This window comes from Mandrillus leucophaeus, unplaced genomic scaffold (assembly GCF_000951045.1).
Source record: "Mandrillus leucophaeus isolate KB7577 unplaced genomic scaffold, Mleu.le_1.0 Scaffold65, whole genome shotgun sequence".
Classification (NCBI taxonomy): Eukaryota; Metazoa; Chordata; class Mammalia; order Primates; family Cercopithecidae; genus Mandrillus; species Mandrillus leucophaeus.
In genome coordinates, this window is record NW_012107030.1 from 6,567,727 (window position 1) to 6,588,000 (window position 20,274).

The 20,274-nt window shown below is 38.5% G+C and overlaps 1 protein-coding gene across 1 annotated transcript in view; it reads right to left on the reverse strand.

Moving 5' to 3' along the window:
* PNLIPRP3 (pancreatic lipase-related protein 3) overlaps positions 1-20,274 on the reverse strand; it is a 49,942-nt gene that overhangs the window by 22,621 nt on the left and 7,047 nt on the right. The window contains exons 2-4 of the mRNA XM_012001131.1: positions 18,528-18,682; positions 12,223-12,342; positions 11,025-11,156 (exon numbers count right to left, since the gene is read on the reverse strand). Coding sequence (XP_011856521.1) covers positions 11,025-11,156; positions 12,223-12,342; positions 18,528-18,682 — 407 coding nt within the window. The remainder of the gene's footprint in view (positions 1-11,024; positions 11,157-12,222; positions 12,343-18,527; positions 18,683-20,274) is intronic.

The window sequence follows — 20,274 nt, forward strand, 5'->3', positions numbered from 1 at the left end:
GTGGAGGGAATATAAATAGGTAGAGCCATTATGGAAAACAATATGGAGGTTCCTCGAAAAACTAAAAATAGAATTACTATATGATCTATCAATCTCACTTCTGGGAATACATGCAAAGATATCAAAATCATTATGCTGAAGAAGAGATATTTGCACTTCCATTTCATTGCAGCATTATACATAATAGCCAAAATATGGAATCAACCTGTGTCCATCAATGAATTAATGGATAAAGAAAATGTGTTACACCTATGCGATGAAAAAGGAAATTCTGTCATTTGTGACAACATGGATGAACCGGGAAGACATGCTAAGTGAAAGAAGCCAGGCATAGAAAGACAACCACTGGGCCGGACGCAGTGGCTCATGCCTGAAAATCCCAGCACTTTGGGAGGCAGAGGAGGGTGGATCATGAGGTCAGGAGATTGAGACCATCCTGGCCAACACGGTGAAACCCCGTCTCTACTAAAAGAAAAATACAAAAAATTAGCCGGATGTGGTGGCAAGTGCCTGTAGTCCCAGCTACTTGGGAGGCTGGGGCAGGAGAATGGCATGAACCCTGGAGGCGGAGCTTGCAGTGAGCAGAGATCGTGCCACTGCACTCCAGCCTGGGCGGCAGAGTGAGACTCTGTCTCAAAAAAAAGAAAGATAAACACTGCATAACCTCACTTAATATGTGGAATTTAAAAAAGTCAAACTACATAAGTAGAGGGTAATAGTAGCTATCAGGGGCTGAGATTGGGGTGTGGGGAATAGGGAGATATTGATTAGTGGGTCCAAACTTCAGTTACACAGGAGGAATAAGTTTCTGAGATTTATTGCTTAGCATTAATAATAATGCATTATATATTTCAAAATTGCTAAGAGTACATTTAAAACATTCTGATTATTAAAAAATGTTATGTCGGCCGGGTGCGGTGGTTCACGTCTGTAATCCCAGCACTTTGGGAGGTCGAGACAGGCGGATCATGAGGTCAGGAGTTCAAGACCAGCCTGACCAACATAGTAAAACCCCGTCTCTAATAAAAAAAAAATAGAAAAATTAGCCAGGCGTGGTGGTGTGTGCCTGTAATCCCAGCTACTCGGGAGGCTGAGGCAGGAGAACCACTTGAACCCAGGAGGTGGAGGTTGCAGTGAGATGAGATAGCGCCCCTGCACTCCAGCCTGGGTGAAACAGTGAGACTCCATCTCAAAAAAAAAAAAAAAAAAAAAATTGCTCTGTGAAGATGTGAAGTGACAGATATGTTAATTAGATTGATGTAATCATTCCACCATGTATACACGTATACATATATCAAACCATCACAATGTACCCCATAAATATGTATAATTATTATTTGTCAATTAAAAACAAAATCTTAAATAAAAAAGAATATTCACAAATAGATTATACATCTAGAGTTTAAACAAAAGTGTGATAGGGAACAAAGGAGCAAGCATTTAAAAATGTTTTTAAATATCAGACTAAATTTAATGTGAAATCTACCATCTTAACAAAATCTTAATTGTATGACCCAGTTTTGCTAATTACAGGCATGATGTTGTTCAGAAGATCTCTAGAATTTACTCATCTTGCATGATTGAAACTTTATACCCATTGAATAGCAACTCTATTTCTCTTTTCTTTCGCCCACCTCCTGGAAAGAAGCATTCCATTCTTTGCTGCTATGAGTTCGGCTATTTTAGATACCTTATGTAAGTGGAATCATACAATATTTGTCCTTCTGTGACGGGCTCATTTCACTTAGCATAATGTCCTACAGGTTCATCTGTTTTGTTGCATATAACAGGATTTTCTTCTTTCCTAAAGTTGAATAATATTCCATCGTGTATATGTACATTTTCTTCATCCGTTCATTTGTTCGTGGACATGTATGTTGTTTCCATGTCTTGATTATTGTAAATAATGCTGCAATGGACATGGAAGTGGAGATATCTATTCTAGATCTTAATCTCAGTCTTTTGGATAAGTACCTAGAAGTGTGATTGCTGGATCATATGGTAGTTTTATTTTTAATTTTTTGAGGAATCTTCATAGTGTTTTACATAATGGCTGTACCATTTTACATTCCCACCAACAGTGTACAAGGGTTTCAATTTCTCCCAATTCTCAACACTTACAAGCTTTTTTTAAATAATAGCCATTCTAAAAGATGTAAGATGGTATCTCACCATGAATTTGATTTGCTTTTCCCTGATGATTAGTAATGTTCAATAGTTTTTCATAAACCGGTTGGTTATTTGTGTGTCTTCTTTTAAAAAATGACTATTTAGGTCGGGCACGGTGGCTCATGCCTGTAATCCCAGCACTTTGGGAGGCAGAGGTGGGCAGATCACGAGGTCAGGAGATTGAGACCATCCTAGCTAACACGGTGAAACCTCATCTCTACTAAAACTCCAAAAAAAAAAAAACATTAGCTGGGTGTGGTGGCAGTCGCCTGTAGTCCCAGCTACTCGGAAGGCTGAGGCAGGGGAACGGCATGAATCTGGGAGGCAGTGGAGCTTGTAGTGAGCCAAGATCATGCCACTGCACTCCAGCCTGGGTGACTGTGCAAGACTCTGTTTCAAAAAAAAAAAAAAAAAAAAGACTATTTAAGTCCTTTGCCCATTTTAAAATCAGGTTATTTGTCTTTTTGTTATTAAGTTGTTGGAGTTCCTTATATATTTTGGATTTAAGCCCTTATCAGATATATGATAACATATATAGTTTGCAAATATTTTCTTCCATTCCATAGGTTGCCTTTTCACTGTGTTAATTGTTTCCTTTCCTGGGAAGAAGCTTTTTAGTTGGATGTAGTCCCCTGTGTTCATTCTTGCATTACTATAAAGAAATACCTAAGGCTGAGTAATTTATAGAAAGAGGTTTAATTGACTTATGGTTCCACAGGCTATATACATAGCACAGTGCTGGCATCTGCTTCTGGTGAGGCCTCAGGGAGCTTAGAATCATCAGGGAAGGCAAAGGAGGAGTTAGTGTATCGTAGAGTGAGAGCAGCAGTAAGAGGCAAGTGGGGAGGGACCATGCTCTTTACAATCAGATCTTGTGTGAACTGAGTGAGAACTCACTCATCAGCAAGGTGGTGGCACTAAACCATTCATGAGGGATTCATCCCCCTGAACTAATTAATACCTTCCACTAAGCCCCATCTCCAAACTGGGGATGACATTTCAATATGAGATTTGGAGGCGACACACATCCAAACCATATCATTCCACCCCACCCCCCTACACCTCATGTCCTTTACACATTACAAAATACAATCATCCTTTCTTACTATTCCCCCAAAATGTTAATCATTCTAGCATCAACTCAAAGTTCAAAGTCAAAAGTCTCATCTGAGACTCAAGGCCAAGATATAATGGTGGTACAGGAATTGGGTAAACAGTTCAATTCCAAAAAAGAAAAATTGACCAAAAGAAAGAGGTAATAGGCCCCATGCAAATCTGAAACCCAGCAGGTCAGGCATTAAATATTAAAGCTCCAACATAATCCTTGACTCCATGTCCCACATCCTGGTGTGAGGAGTGGGCTCCCAAGACCTTGGGCAGCCCTGCTCCTGTAGCTTCTCTGGGTGTGACCCACATACTGCTCTCTGGGGTTGGAGATGAGTGCCTGCCAGTTTTTATAATCATGGATCTTCCAGCGGATCTAACATTCTGGGGTCTGGAGGGCAGGAGCCCCTTCCCACAGATCCACTAGGCAGTTCCTCAGTGGAGACTCTGTGTAGGGGTTCAATCTCACATTTCTTCTTGGCATTTCCTTAGTAGAGTTTCTCTGTGGGAGCTCGGCCCCTGCAGCAGGCTTCTGCCTGGGCACACAGACTTATCTATACATCCTCTGAAATCTAGTTGGAAGCTGCCAAGCTTCCTTCACACTTGCATTCTGAGCATCTGTAGATTTAACACCATTTGAAAACTAACAAGGCTCATGGCTTGCACCCTCCAGAGCTGTGTTCTAAGCTGTACCTGGGACCCTTGGAGCTGAGGGTGGAGCCTGAGTAGCTGGGATGCAGGGAGCAGTGTTCTGAAGGCTGAGCAGGGCAGTGGCACCCTAGGCCTGGGTTCTGAAATCATTCTTTCCTTTTAGACATCTGGGCCTGCGATGGGAGGGGCTGCCTCAAAGATCTCTGAAATGCCTTTCAGGCCTTTTCCCCATTGTCTTGGATAGTAGCACCCGACTCCTTTTTAGTCATGCTAATCTCTCTAGCAAGTGGTTGCTCCACAGCCTACTTACATTCTTCTCCTGAAAAAGCTTTTTCTTTGTCTGCCACCTGGCTAGGCCAGGCTGCAAATTTTCCAAACTTCAATGTTCTGCTTCCCTTTGAAATATAAGTTCCAACTTTAAGTCATTTATTTGCTCCCATATCTGATTGTAGATTGTTAGAAGCAGTCAGATCATATATTGAATGCTTTGCTGCTTAGAAACTTCTTCTGCTAGATACCTGAAGTCATTACTCTTAAGTTCAACATACTGCAGATTCCCACAGTGTGGACACAATGCAGCTAAGCACTTTGGAAGGGTGTAACATGGGTGACCCTTACTCCAGTTCCCAATAACTTTGTCATTTCTGAGACCTCATCAGCCTGGATTTCACTATCCATATCTCTATTAACATTTTGGTCACAACCATTTAACAAGTCTCTAAGAAGTTTAAAACTTTCCCTCATCTTCCTGTATTATTCTGAGCCCCACAAACTCTCCCAACATCTGCTAATTTCCCAGCTCCAAAGTCACTTCCACATTCTGAAGTATCTTTACAGCAATGCCCTGCTCCTTTTTACTATATATTTTTTTTGTGTGTGTGTTAGTTCATTCTTGTGTTGCTATGAAGAAATATCTAAGGTTGGGTAATTCATAAAGAAAAGAGGTTTAATTGGCTCATCGTTCTGTAGGCTATGCATAAGGCATAGTGCCAACATCTGCTTATGTCTGGAAGCTTATGATTATGGTGGAAGGCAAAGGTGGGGCTGGGCTATCACATGGCAAGAGCAGGAGCAAGAGAGTAAGCGGGGAGGTTCCATGCTCTTTTAAATAAACAGATAGTATGTGAACTAACTGAGCAAGAACTCACTCATCATCAAGAGGATGGCACTAAGCCATTCATGGGAGATCCACCGCTATGATTCAATACCTCCCACTATGCCCACCTCCAAATTTATGACCACATTTCAACATAAGATTTGGAGGGGACATGCATCCAAACCACATCTTCTTCCTTGTCTATTTCTGCTTTTGCTGCCTGTGATTTTGGTGAAATATCCAGGAAATCATTGTCAGGTACAATGTCATAAAGCTTTTCTTCTATGTTTTCTTCTAGGAGTTTTATAGTTTTAGGTGTTATGATTGTCTTTAATCTATTTCAAATTGATTTTTTTTGGTGTGTGTATAGTGTAAGATAAAGGTCCAATTTAATTCCTTTTCATGTGGATATCCAGCTTTCCCAATGCCAGTTGTAGGAAGAGCCTATCCTTTCTTCATTGTATATTCTTGGCACTCCTGTGGAAGATCAGTTGACCATACATGCATGAGTTTCCCTCTGAGATTTCTATTCTGTCTTTATGCCAGTGCCACACTACTTTAATTACTGTAATTTCGTAATAAATTTTGAAAACAGGAACTGTGATGATTCCAGCTTAGTTCTTCTTTCTCAAGATTGTTTTGACTATTCAGGGTCCTTTGTGATTCCGTATACATTCCACAATTGTTTTTACTATTTCCGTTAAAAAATGCCATTGGAATTTTGATAGGTATTACATTGAATCTGTAGATAGCTTTGGGTAGTATGAACATTTTGATAATATTGACTCTTGATTCACGAACACAGGATGTCTTTCCATTGATTTGTGTCTTCTTTAATACAAGTCTGTTCATATTTTCTATTTCTTCATGATTCAACCTTGGTAGGCTGTATGTTTCTAGGAATTTATCTATTACTTCTAGGTTAAATTAAATCTTGTTGTGTAATTATTTATACTAGTCTCATGTTCCTTTTATTTCTATGGCCTCAATAATCATGTCTCCTTTTTATTTCTTAGTTTTTCAAATGTTGGTCTTCTCAAGTTTTTTTTTAGTCTAGCTAAAGGTTTGTAAGTGTTGTTCATCTTTTCAACAAACCAACTTGCAGTTTTGTTCATTTCTTAATATTGTTTTTGTATTCACTATTTTGTTCATTTCTGCTGTAATTTTTATTATTTCCATTCTTCTGCTGACTTTAGAATAAGTTTATTCTCCTTTATCTAGTTCAGGGGTATCCAATTTTTTGGTTTCCCTATGCCACAGTGGAAGAAGAATTGTCGTGGGCCACACATAAAATAAATTAACACTAATGATATCTGATGAGTTTTAAAAAAAGGTCAATGCATAAATCTCATAATGTTTTCAGAAAGTTTACAAATTTGTGTTGCGCCACATTCAAAGCAGTTCTGGGTTGTGGGTTGGGTAAGCTTGATCTAGTTCTTTTATGTGTAAAGTTAGGTTGTTGAATGGAGACCTTTTGTCTCTTTAAATTTAGGTGTTTGTCACTATAAACTTCCTTCTTAGTCTGCTTTTGCTGAATCCCAAAAGTTTTGGTATGTTGTGTTTTTGTTTTCATATGTCTCATGGTATTTTATAATTTCTCTTTTGATTCATTATTTGACCCATTGGCCATTGGTTGTTTAAAAGTTTTCTGTTTAATTTGCACATATTTGTGTATTTTCCAGTTTTCCTTTTGCTATCGAATTCTAGTTTCATTCTACTGTGGTCAAGAAAGATACTTGGTACTATTGCAGTCTTCTTGAGTTGGCTAAGATTTTGTTCTAACCTAATTTGTGATCTATCTTGGAGAAGGTTCTGTGTGTACTTGAGAAGAAAGTGTATTCTGCTGTTGTTGGGGGAAATATTCTATGCCCATGTTTTAGGTCCATTTGGTCTATAGTGTTGTTCAAGTTGCTGTTCAAATAAGTTTTCTTCTTATTTGTTTTCCATCTGGGTGATATATCCATTATTGAAAAGCAGATAATGAAAACTACCATTATTTGACTGCTATGTATTTCTCCTTTCCATTCTGTTAATGTTTGCTTGTATATTTAGGTACTCTGGTGTTGGGTACATATATATTTATAATTATTATATCTTCCTGGTGATTCGATTCTTTTATCATTATATAATGACCTTTGTCACTTGTGATACTTTCCGACTTAAAGTCTATTTTTTGTCAGATACAAGTACAGTCATTTGTTTTCTTATGGTTACCATTTGTGTTGATTATTCTTTTCCATCTCTTCACTTTAAACCTATGTGTGTCTCTAAAATATAAAATGAATCTCTTGTAGACAGCATGTAGTTAAATCTTTTCAAAACTATTTATTCAATCACTCTATATCTTTTGATTAGAGATGATTAGAGAGTTTAATACATGTTTAATGCAAGTTTAATACATGTTTGTCTATTTTTGCTTTTGCTGCCTGTGATTTTGGTGAAATATCCAGGAAATCATTGTCAAGTCCAATATCATAAAGCTTTTCTTCTATGTTTTCTTCTAGGAGTTTTATAGTTTTAGGTGTTATGATTGTCTTTAATCTACTTCAAATTGATGGGTTTTTTGTGTGTGTATAGTGCTGCTTACTCTGCTGCCTAGGCTGGAATGCAGTCTGTTACCTAGGCTGGAGTGCAGTGGCACCATCTCAGCTCATTGCAACCTCCACCTCCCAGGTCCCAGGTCCAAGCGATTCTTGTGTCTTAGCCTCCCATGTAGCTGGGATTACAGGTGCGCCACCATGACCGGGTAATTTTTTGTATTTTTAGTAGAGATGCGGTTTCACCATGTTGGCCAGGTTTCTCTCGGCTTCCTGACGTCAAGTGATCTGCCTGCCTTGGCCTCCTAAAGTGCTGTGATTACAGGCACGGGTCACCACACCCGGCCTTCAATTATTATATTCTTTTGCTCCAAGATTTGTTTGGTACTTTTTATATTTGTTTAATCTTCTTGTTGAAATTGTCACTTTGTTCATGCAATATTCTCCTGACCTCATTTAACATTTTTATGATGGTTAGTTTGAATTCTCTGTCAGTTAAACATATATCTCTGTTTCATTAGGGTTTGTTTCTGCATATGAATCTGTTTCTTTGGTATATATTGTTTCTTCATTTTCCTTGACTCTTTATGTTGGTATTTGCACATTAGAAAAAGCAACCACCTCTGCCAGGGTGTTCATGGATTGTTCTTTGTGGGAGAAGACTCTCACCAATCAGCCTAGCCAATAGTTCTGGGCACCTGTCAAACCTTTGTGCTGGTTCAAATCACTATCTTTATTCTTAGCAGCCTTCAGCATCTGGAGTAAGCTGAGTGCCATCAGCACTTCCAAGAGAGTCAAGACAGAAATCAGTCTCTCAGGCAGCCCCTGGAAAAGTCGGAACTTTCGATTTGCAGTCTAACTCTTTTCCTCCCAAGGAAAACATGGGATCGAGGGTATTCTACCCAATCACTTTGTCTGCACTGAGCTAGGGAAAGGGGCTATAGTGACTGCTTTAATGCCATCTTTCTTCCTATCTTTGTTCTCATTGGCCCCTAGGTACTAAAGTATTCTGGGTTCTATCAATGCTCCAAGACATGTGATATTGAAGTGATTACCCTGAGCAGCCCCCAGAAAAACTGAAACATTGGGTATGAAGTCCCACTTTTTCCATCCACAAGGTGAAGCGGGAAGCTAGGAGTTTCCTTCAGATCATATGGTGCTGGGTCAGGGGTAGAAGTTAAGACAAGAAGGTATCTCAAATTTTCCTCCTGCCTTCATTGTAGCTGGTTTTATATTTACCCAGGATGTAAGAGCCTTTCAACTAGTTTCTGAATTTCTCACGAAGAAAATTTGTCTGCGTGTTGTTGTTGAATCAGTGTGCTTGTTGGAGAAAGAAGGATCTAGGTCTTCCTATTCTATTATCTTAATAATGTCACTCCTGAGCAAGCATATTTTAGTTTCACCTAAGTTTCAGGCTCTCATAATTATCACAAAAATCAAACAATTGATTTTACTTGCATACATTTTTCATTTGATCAAATGTTCCATTTTTTCCACCAGTTATGACAGTTTTATAAGTCACAGAATAAAGAATATTTTCTTTCTCATTTACATATGTGAATAACTGCCAATGAATGCTACATGGTCATTAGGACATCCCTTTCTCTACTGTTGCCACTATTTGTTTGTTTGTTTGTTTGTTTTTGAGACAGAGTCTCACACTCTCGCCCAGGCGGGAGTGCAGTGGCGCTGTCTTGGCTTACTGCAAGTTCCGCCTCCCCGGTTCACACCATTCTTCTGCCTCAGCCTCCCGAGTAGCTGGGACTGCAGGCGCCTGCCACCACTCCCGGCTAATTTTTTGTATTTTCAGTAGAGATAGGTTTTCACCATGTTAGCCAGGATGGTCTCCATCTCCTGACCTTGTGATCCACCCACCTTGGCCTCCCAAAGTGCTAGGATTACAAGTGTGAGCCACCACGCCTGGCTGACTGTCGCCACTATTTTAAATGTCTATTTTCTTTCCTATCTCCTTATATAGGTTGGTATTTGAGATCATTCTCAGCCCTTATCCCCTTCATTGTTCTCCTTCTTCCCCATCTTCCTACCCCATTCCCAGGCACCTGCTTGCCCCAGAACCAATCCAGGTGGTGAATTGTGGTGGCCTAGTAACTTGAGATGAGATGACAGAAAGAGAAGTGAAGAAGAGTGTCAGCTGTTCTTTTAGCTGCTCCTTCTTTAAACTTGAATCCTGAATTATCCCCAGAGGCCCTGGAGCCCACTCACCCTAAACCCTTTTCCCACTCCAAGGTGGCCTATTCAATTCAATCAACATTTAATTCCACAAACATTTTCCCCCTCAGTTCTGCAAACATCTCCTGTCAGCTTCCTATGAACCAATATTATTTATTTGCTGGACATAGGAAAACCCACAGCTCAGGCCCTAAGATCAATGAAGAAATTCACAAGAGCTTTTTTTTTTTCTAAAGAGAAGATGAAGATGAATCTGATTTCATCCTTTGTACACAAAGACTGTCTCTAAAGATCTTGTACCCTAGTCTTCCCTGACAGAGTGGGAAGAGAAGATAGAAAAGTGCCAGGGCATAAATGAGTCTTTGGATCCCTAATTTCTTCTTCAGGATGTTTACTGACAGTCGTGATGTTCAAATATCACCCAACCTGGTTGCTCATCCAATTTGTTTCTGCTCCTGCCACTTTCCATTCTACTGCCTTGCATTTTCTTCACCCACTACTTGTCACCAACTGACATTTTCTTGTTCATTGGTTTCTGTGTGTGCCTCCATTGCCTACTAGAGTGTACATTTTGTCAGAGCAGAAACGCTGTCTTACTTACAAGTCATATCTTCCATGCCCAGCCCACAGTAAGTGCAGAGTGAAATATATATTTGTTGAGTGAATGAATGAACCCTCCTTAAAAATCTGAACGGATTATGCATCTTCAGATTTTACTACCCTGCATTTTAGGGTGGGAAATTACTTTTTGGAAAACATTTGGAGATTCGTAAATGTTGCAGAGTATAGGCCTAATAAATAGCAAGATCTATTTTATTCTTTTAGAGAATATGTGGGTTAAATAGTTGTGTCTGAACTGGCTTACAGACCTAACTAATTCACAGGCACTGAACCCTCTTTTTGTGTGAAAATACGTGTCATATTCTAAACAAAAAATATTTGTAAGATGGTAACAATTTATAATTTTAAGGGTAGATTTACAATGTGATGAAACTGATTGAGATGGTCCAACGTGCTGAGCAGGGCACTGACCTTGCGGGGGTAGTTTTTAGTGATGAGCCTGTGTAGACACACTGCCACCTAGTGGTGCTTCAAATAACCACAGACTCTACTACGAAGAAACTTTTCCTTTTCTGTCTACCATGTACAAATGCTTATTATTTCACGTGTTCAGTAGTTGTCTAAGCTAATAAAAAAAGACATTCAATTGTCCCAACTTCTGAGTGTTAATATCCAAAACCAATTCAATATAATTAAAAAAAATCAAGACTTCTTACCACGAGAACATCAATAAGATAAGCCACCTCAGCGCCAACAACACGGAGATTGTTTACAGCATGGATGTATTCCCGTGAACCGTTGATCCAATCTAAATTAATGCAGTTTATATCTTCCAGCTGTAGCAACACCTGGCACAAAGATTCACATAAATATTAAGAAATAAGTGGTCAAGGAAACCGACGTGTCTTAACACTTGATTCCATAATAAGAAATTATACTAGTAGGTTGATATGGTTAGGCTTTGCGTCCCCACCCAAATCTCATCTTGAATTGTAATCCCCATAATCGCCATAATCTCCACGTGTCAAAGGAGAGACCAGGTGGAGGTAATTGAATGATGGGGGCGATTTCCCCTATGCTGTGTTCCGGCTAGTGAGTTCTCATATGAGATCTGATGGTTTTATAAGGGACTCTTCCGCCTTCACTTGGCATTTCTCCTTCCTGCTGCCTTGTGAAGCAGTGCCTTCTGCCATGATTGTAAGTTCCCTGAGGGCTCCCCAGCCATGCTGAACTGTGAGTCAACTAAACCTCTTTCCTTTATAAATCACCCAGTCTAGTGCAGTTCTTTATAGCAGTATGAAAATGGACTAATACATAGGTATTAATAGAGAACCTACTACAGGCTAGGCTCTGTCCTAACCCATATATATGTACACATACACACATATTAGTAATTAGCACTTATACATTAGTACCTATGTCATTGAGAATTAAATTTATATATATAAACACATATATTCAGTATATATAAAATACATACACATAAATTTAATTCTCACTCAGTGAGATAGGTACTAATGTTATCTTCACTATATGGCCTTATAAATATTTAATTGCTTATGATGTTAGCAGTCTATTAATCTTAAGTATAGCAGAGAAAGATTAATTTTGTTGAGTTAACTTGGAAATTGTTTTTCTTAAATTAATTGAAAAATTGATCATACCATTTAATCTTCTGTCAAGAGAAGAATTTATTCAAGAGTGATTATACAAATTTGCTCCCCTTGTAATCTGTGCAATTTATAATAAAAATAAATGGGAAATGGATAACTCATTTGAGGCCCTGTAACACGGATAATTGTGGATAACTGAATGGAAGATCTCCATGAATATACATCAATACCTTGCAAAGTACATTCATGTTAAACATAAAGCTCGCATGCTAGTGTAAAAAGGAGTTTATTCATGTCATACATTGCACATGTCTCTCTGCCATTTGCCATCTGTTTTCCATCCAGCTATGTTGATACGGGTGATCTTGTCTGTTCCAAAATATGAGGCTTGGATAGTTGAAGAATTAACCGCACTGATCTCCTGTTTCAAGCAGAAAGAGATTAAGGAAAAATAGTAATTAAAAATTATTTAATAGTTAGTAGATCTATTCCAAAGCTGCTCAAAAGTGTTTCACTACATTTGATTTTTAACAACTTTCTTTAATATATTTTTACTAGTTACTGCTACATACTATAAAAGTACCATAAATTATTTTTATTATTATTTAGAGACAAGGTCTCACTGTGTTGCCCAGGCTGAAGTGCAATGACTCCATCATAACTCACTGCAGTTGCAAACTCCTGGGCTCAAGCCATCTGACCTCCTCAGCCTCCTCAGTAGTTGGACTACAGACACATGCCACCACACATGGCTAATTATAAACATTTTTTTTTTTAGCGACTGGGTCTCACTATGTTGCCTAGGCTGATCTTGAACTCGTGGCCTCAAGTGATCTTCCTACCTCAGCCTCCTGAGTCGCTGGGATTATAGGCATGAGCCACCACATCTAGCTCAAAAAATTAATGCATCATACAATGCAGTATACAAATTCAACACAAGGAGAGAAAAAATCTTTGATTTTTAAAGTAATGTTTGCAAGACAACGTAGGGAAGTTTAAATCAGAATTTCAATAAATCTTACTTTTGTATAACATTTCTCAGTGATCAGTGTAATTCATGAGAATTAAAACATGCCTAGAAGCATGCCAAAAACATGGCAAAAATGGAGGTTGTCCACCCCACTTTATGAGTAAGGAATTGAGGTTAGAATCTCATCGCATGAAATATACCAGCATATTGAAGACAATTTTATATGACTATGTCAAATATTCTTTTGTATTGCTTGTATTTTGTTGGATTGCCTTAACAACAAAACTCTCAAAGACTTTAGGAGACTATACATTTAAGTGATTTTGTTATTTAAAACAATAAAAGGCACAAGTATAAGCGATTCTCTTGGAAAAAATGAATACTTAAATCAGCAAATAGCAACTCTGACTGTGGTGAATCCTATAACCTGGAAGCAATACATTTAGCTATTTATGAAATTCAAACAAAGAGCCTATTTCTGGCTACCTGTGTTTAATAGTAATGCAATTAATCATACAATTTGCTGGCTAGGTAAAGTGTCTCTAAGACTGTAAGCTAATGGTTATGAGAGTCATAAGCTGGCTTGCTCAGTAATTATAATAGCTAACACTCCTATCTGTCTATTTGCCAGGCATTGTTCTAAGCACTTTATGGAGTAGCTCATTTAACTCTCACAACACTGTGAGGTAGCTACTGATTTTAAAAATTAGAAAAGGGGGCACTGAGGGGCCAAGTAACTTGCCAAAAAGTACTGCAGCTAATGAATGCTGGAGCCAGGGTTCAAATCCACATGGCCTTTGAAGTTAGGTGCTTCACCACTGGGCTCTCAAGTCATGTTCTGATTATGGTTTTCTCTGCTGATAGGGCCCAAACCAGATGTGGGATTTGCTGAAGTGGGCAATAAAATCAATTGTCTTCAGGCCATCTAGGAACCATTTTTCTGCTAAATAATCCAATCCAAGTACAAAAACATGATTCCATCTATGTATCTAAGAGAATCCAGATGCTCACTCATTTCAACTCTCTTAGGCCCAGCTGGAGAGCCTCAAACCCCTACTGTAGTCCCGTTTCTACATCAGAAAAACCATTTGGAGGGAATTTAATAAAAAAAAAATGTTTATTCTTTTCTCAACATGAGAATAGTTTGAATAGTTGAGACCTCAAGCAAACCTCCAAGTGGCATTCTAACAGGTATTGTGAGGTCTGAGCATCTGTTGTCATGCTAGTGTAAAGAGGAGCTCATTCACATCACGCATTGCACGTGTCTGTCTGCCATCTGCCATCTGGTTTCCATCCAGGTATGCTGATATGGGTGATCTTGTCTGAGATCACTGAGGAGTTTCATCAAGTAGCATAGGTGGAGAAAATACTTTGGTTCACTTCACATTCACTCTGGCACAGCCCTCTAAAGTAGCTTTTCAACATAAGCGTGGGAAACTCCATACAGCATCATGGGATCAAAAGAAGACAGCTTAGATTCTGCTGCCACAAGGATAGAAACCAGGAAATGATGCCAATATCGTACACAATAGGTTATCGAGAGGAAGAGTGAATTAAAGTATCAAGGTTTATCTGGGCCTTTTAGCATTCTTTGACTGAGTAGACATGAAGCATAATAGGTATGAGATCAATCTATTCTGAAGACTACATTTCCAGTGATATCATCTCTAGCAAGCAAAAAATAGTTACCAGTTAGGTATGTTCTAACCCTGACTAAAGCTGCAGACACAGAAACTACTGGAAGTGTGCAACATGTCCATCACCACCAGTGACTGCATAAGTCACTATAGGTTAAGGTGTCATGGATTCATGGGTGAAGTAGGTTGGTTTTATTCTTACAGAAAGGTGAAAAGGTAACTGTAAAGACCTGTGACTTCCAGGACACCAAGTTTATTGTACCACACCACGTTTACCTTTGACAATTCCTCACTTGGAGAAGGGAGTATGTTAACTGTGTAGAGTTAATTTCTGATTTGTTTATAAATGAGTCCAATTCATATAACATATGAGTCAGGCCTGTGGAAATCCTTATTTTAATTACACACCTTGACTCATCCTATATCACAGTTGTTAGAAAAACACTTTAACAGCAAACAATAGGCTTCCATCCATTACAAAATTCAGATACATATCTGGTTTAATTACACAGGATTCTTTCCAAATGGAGGGAAGTAGGTAAGGTGTGAAGAACATTATTTAGGGAAGTATTTAGTTTTCCAATTTTCTTTTCATTGGCAAGAGGACCCAGCTTCACCTAAACACTGTCTTTATCACCTTCTGTTTTACTGACCATGCTCCACAGAATTCAAGTGCATGGCCACTTATATAAAAGGATAAAAGGATCCATGAGCCTGATTAGCCCTAAGAGTGAAGATCAAGGAATAGAGTTAGTCCTAAGTGGATAAATATGCCCTGACCATCCTAAAAGGCAGAGAAGCTGCCCCAAAATACTTGTATTCAGCATAGATTCTCTTCACTTAAAAAAAACCTAATCTTCTAGCGAACAATACAGTCAGGATGGCTGAAGGTGACCCCAAGAAACCAAAGGGCAAGATGTCTGTTTATGCCTTATTATACATGCAGAGAAGAACATAAGAAGAAAAACCCAGAGGTCCCTGTCAATTTTGCAGAATTTTTCAAGAAGTGCTCTGAGAGGTGGAAGACAATGTCCAGGAAAGAGAAATCTAAATTTGATGAAATGGCAAAGGTGATTAAAGTGCGCTATGATCGGGAAATGAAGGATTATAGACCAGTTAAGGGAGGCAAGAAGAAGGATCCTAATGCCCCCAAAAGGCCACCGTCTGGATTCTTCCTGTTCTATTCAGAATTCTGCGCCAAGATCAAATCCACAAACCCTGGCATCTCTATTGGAGACGTGGCAAAAAAGCTGGGTGAGATGTGGAATAACTTAAATGACAGCAAAAAAGCAGCCTTACATCACTAAGGCGGCAAAGCTGAAGGAGAAGTATGAGAAGGATGTTGCTGACTCCAAGTCGAAAGTAAAGTTTGATGGCACATAATGTCCTGCTAAAGTTGCCCAGGAAAAGATGGAAGAGGAAGATGAAGAAGACGGAGAGGAAGAGGAGGAGGAGGGGGAGGAGGAATAAAGAAACTGTTTATCTGTCTCCTTGTGAGTACTTAGAGTAGGCGAGCTCTGTAACTGATACATTTCTTATTTGAGAAGTGTCTGGTGCCTTCATTAGGTTTAATTACAAAGTTTGATCATGATCATATTATAGTCTCTGAAAGTGCTCTAGAAATAGTCAGTGGTTTACATGAAGTGGCCACAGGTGTCTGGAGCACCCTGAAACTGTATGAAAGTTGTACATATTTCCAAACATTTTTAAAATGAAAATGCAAAGAAAGTTAAGATATACGTAGCATTAAAATCAACATTTTAACCATTTTAAAGGGTAAACTCAGTGGCATTAAGTCATTCATGTTGTCATGCAGCTATCACTACCATCTTTCTCCAGAACTGTTTCATCACCCCAAACTAAATTCTGTACCCATTAAACAGGAACTCTCCATTACCTACTCTAGGTATCTCCTATAAATGAAACCATAGATTATTTGTCCTTTGGTGTCTGGCTTATTAGCAAAATGTTTTGAAGAGTCATCCATGTTATATTATGTATTAGCATTTCACTTCTTTTTAAAGCTAAGTAATATTCCTCTCTTTACTTCTTGATAATTATAAAACTCAAACTTTTGAGGAATATTTCTTTATAAGGTCTCTATACCCATAGTAAGAACTTTTTTTCCTTGTTCTAGAGAGAGCCACATCTACAGAATTGGTCAAATTCATATAGCATATGGGTCAGGCCTGGGGAAATCCTTGTTTTAAGTACATAACTTGATTTATCCTATATCTTAGTTGTTGAAAAACACTTTAACAGCAAACAATCGGGCTTGTATCCATTACAAAATTCAGGTACAGATCTGGTTTAATTACACATGATTCTTTCCAAATGGAGGGAAGTGGAGAAGGTGTGAAGGACATTATTTAGGGAAATACTCATCTACAGATGGCAAACTTCAGTAAAGAGTAGTGTGTACATATATATGTGTGTCTGGTGAGTAGACAGCTACAAATCAGACCATATTTGTATGGTAGGAAGGCATAGGAGAAGGCTGTCTTGGCTGGCAAGGCCCAGCAGTATGTGATGGGCCTGATGGAAAGTAAGCCCCAAGGTTACAGATTCAGGTAAAGACTGGAAATGATCTTCTCTGGTCCCCCTTTTTCCCTGCTCCCTAAATATAGATCCTCCATCCACTCCTAGTCCTGCCCTCGTTTCTCGCTTCTGAGATTTCATGTATTCTTTTGGTTTCAATTTTCAACTCCAGCCAGAAGACTTTTGAATCTTTTTCTCCAGTTCTGGGCTGCCTGTTTGGCTGTCAGACTAACATCTCCAATAGGTTGCTCAAGGCTCACCTGTCCAGAATCTAACTCCTTCTCTTTTATCCTCAATTTTTCTGAGAAGAGGGTTACCATTTTCCCAATCATTTATGTGTGAAATCTCAGACTAGTTTATGCTGTTTATCATGTTGATTTTCTATTATCATACTCACTTTCATTACTGCAGTTCAGGCGTGTTTCCCATGTGTGATCCAAACTGCACTATAGCTTTCTATTTAACACTGTCAAATGGAACTTTCTGTGATGATGGAAATATTCTGTATCTGTACTGTCCAGTATGGTAGCCACTAGCCACATGTGGCTATTGAGCACTTGAAATGTGGCTGGTGTGGCTGATGAACTGAGTTTTTAATTTGATTTAATTGTAATTTTAATAGTCACATGTGGCCAGTGGCTAGTGGTCTCATAGTCACCTCTGATCTCTTCCAGCTTCAGACAAGAGAGCAACTGCAGCCACAGTAAATGCCCTAAAGCAGCTCTGAAAAGCTCTCAGTGGGGCCTCATGACTTACAGGAGGAAGTACAAACTCCACAGGAAGGAACTATACAATTTGTTCCTCAACTACTTTTCTAACTAACCTTACTTTTGAAGACTCCTTCTGTGCCCCTAGACTAACCCAACACATCATCCATCAGATGCACCTGTGGTTTCTCTTCTTTATGTTCATGCCACTTCCTTTGCCATTACCCTGCTTACCTCTGCTTGTGAGCATCTTGCCCATCCTGCAGGATACACCTCAAACACATGTCCTCCTCAAAATGTTACCTGGTTCCATCCCTGACCTCAATGTGAGCTCTTCTTCACTTTGTTCCCAGAGTCTTTCAGTTGCATCTTACATCACAGATCATAATTTGTGTTGCAAGAAAGGTATTTGTTTATATATGCCATTTCTTCCACTGTAATAAACTCAAGACTGTTCTGTTTATACAATTCAATCGATAATAGGCATTGTTGCTTATCCACAGTCTTACAGATGGAAGGTTCTCAGTACATTGACTGAACATAATGTCTTTTACCTCTTATGAAATAACAACATAAGAGCAATCTTCATATTTAAATCAGATATATCAAAACAGATAATATAGAACAGACAACATACAAAACAATCTGACTCATAATACTGAAAAGAAATGTTACCGTATCTATGTCTTCTGTATCTATAGGCAAATCTTATATTTTAGAATAATCCATGTGTGAAGGCTGCAAGTTAGCTTACCTGATAGACATTGGGATTGTGTATAGTGTAGAGCAGGAAACGAGTGTTTATCTTCTCTGGAGACCAGGGTAAACCTACCAACTCTGTTGAGAAAGTCCTGGTCCATGGTAAACCATCTTTGAAACACCCTAACCTTTCATAGCAAACTTCTTTTCCTGCAGCAGAAAGGCGGAGTGTCAGTAATAGAGGAACCAGGCTTACAGAGAGGCTGTGTTTCTCACTATGAGCTAAAGTAGGCTTTAATTTTGGAAATTAACCCCTTATTGGATTTATGGCTTGAAAATATTTTCTCTCATTCTACAGGGTTGCCTTTTCATTTTGTTGATTAGTTCCTTTACTGTGCAGAAGATTTTTGTTTAATGCAGTCCCACTCATTTATTTATTTTACTTTTGTTGTCTATGCGTTTGTTGTCATATTAAAAAAAAATCATTGTTAAAGCCAGCAACAAGGAGATTTTTCCTATGTTTTCTCCTAGGAGTTATATAATTTCAAGTCTTACACTTAAGTCTTTATTCCAAGTTAATTTTGTATATGGCATAAGATAAGAGTTCAATTTCATTCTTTTGTGTGTGGATATCCAATGCTCCCAACACCATTTGTTGAACAAACCTATCATTTCCTCATTGTATATCCTTGGCACCCTTGTCAAAGACTAGCTGACCATATACACATGGGTTTATAATTTTGTATATGGCATAAGGGTTCAATTTTATTCTTTTGTATGTGGATATCCAATTTTCCCAACACCATTTGGTGAAGAAGCCAATCATTTCCTCATTGTATATTCTTGGCACCCTTGTCAAAGACTAGTTGACCATATACACATGGGTGTATTTCTGGACCCTCTACTCTGTTCCTTTGTTTTTGTGTCTGTTTTTATGTCAGTATCACACTGTCTTGATTAATATAGTTTTGTAGTAAGTGTAGTTTTGAATCAGGAAGTGTGCTGCTTCCAGCTTTGTTCTTCTTTCTTAAGATTGCTTTGTTATTTGGGGTCTTTTGTGGTTCCACGTTAATACCTCAGGAACTCACACAACTCAATAGCAAAAAATAAAATAACTAAATTTAAAAATAGGCAAGGACCTGAACAGGCATTTTCCTTAAGAAGCACACAAATGGCCAACAGCCATATGAAAAGATGCTCAACATTGTGAATCATTATGAAAATGTAAATCAAAACCTTAATGAGATATCATCCCACACTTGTTAGGATGGTACTGGCCACATTCCAGCCCCAGCAAAGCTCAGCCAGAAGGGCAGGCTTGAAGCCAAGAGATAACAGCTCAATAACCCAGCACATGCCACTCTTCACTTTGTCTCACCTCTTCCTCCAACATGGTCAATAACACTGTTTTGTTTTTGTTTGTTTGTTTGTTTGCTCATTTATTGAGTTCTATTATAAATTTAAATAGTAACTTTCTATTTTTTGATCCATACATCATATTTGTTAGAACTTGACTCCCAGTTTCCTAAGAGGAAGATTTTAGTGGTACTGCCTCTCCCTCTCTGCCTCCCTTCCAGCTTCCAAGGTCTGTCAATTTCGTAATGTTGCTTTCATGCTATCAAGATTGATAATATTCAGACTTTGCTCTATAAGCATAATTAATCCTTCCATGTTTTGTCTACAGGCTGACTCCAAAAAGTTGAGAATCAATGAACAGAATTTATATTATTATGACTAGATAAATATTTTTGCCTTCAGTCAACTCACATGCTATAATTACATTTCCTTTTCTGCACTTCCAT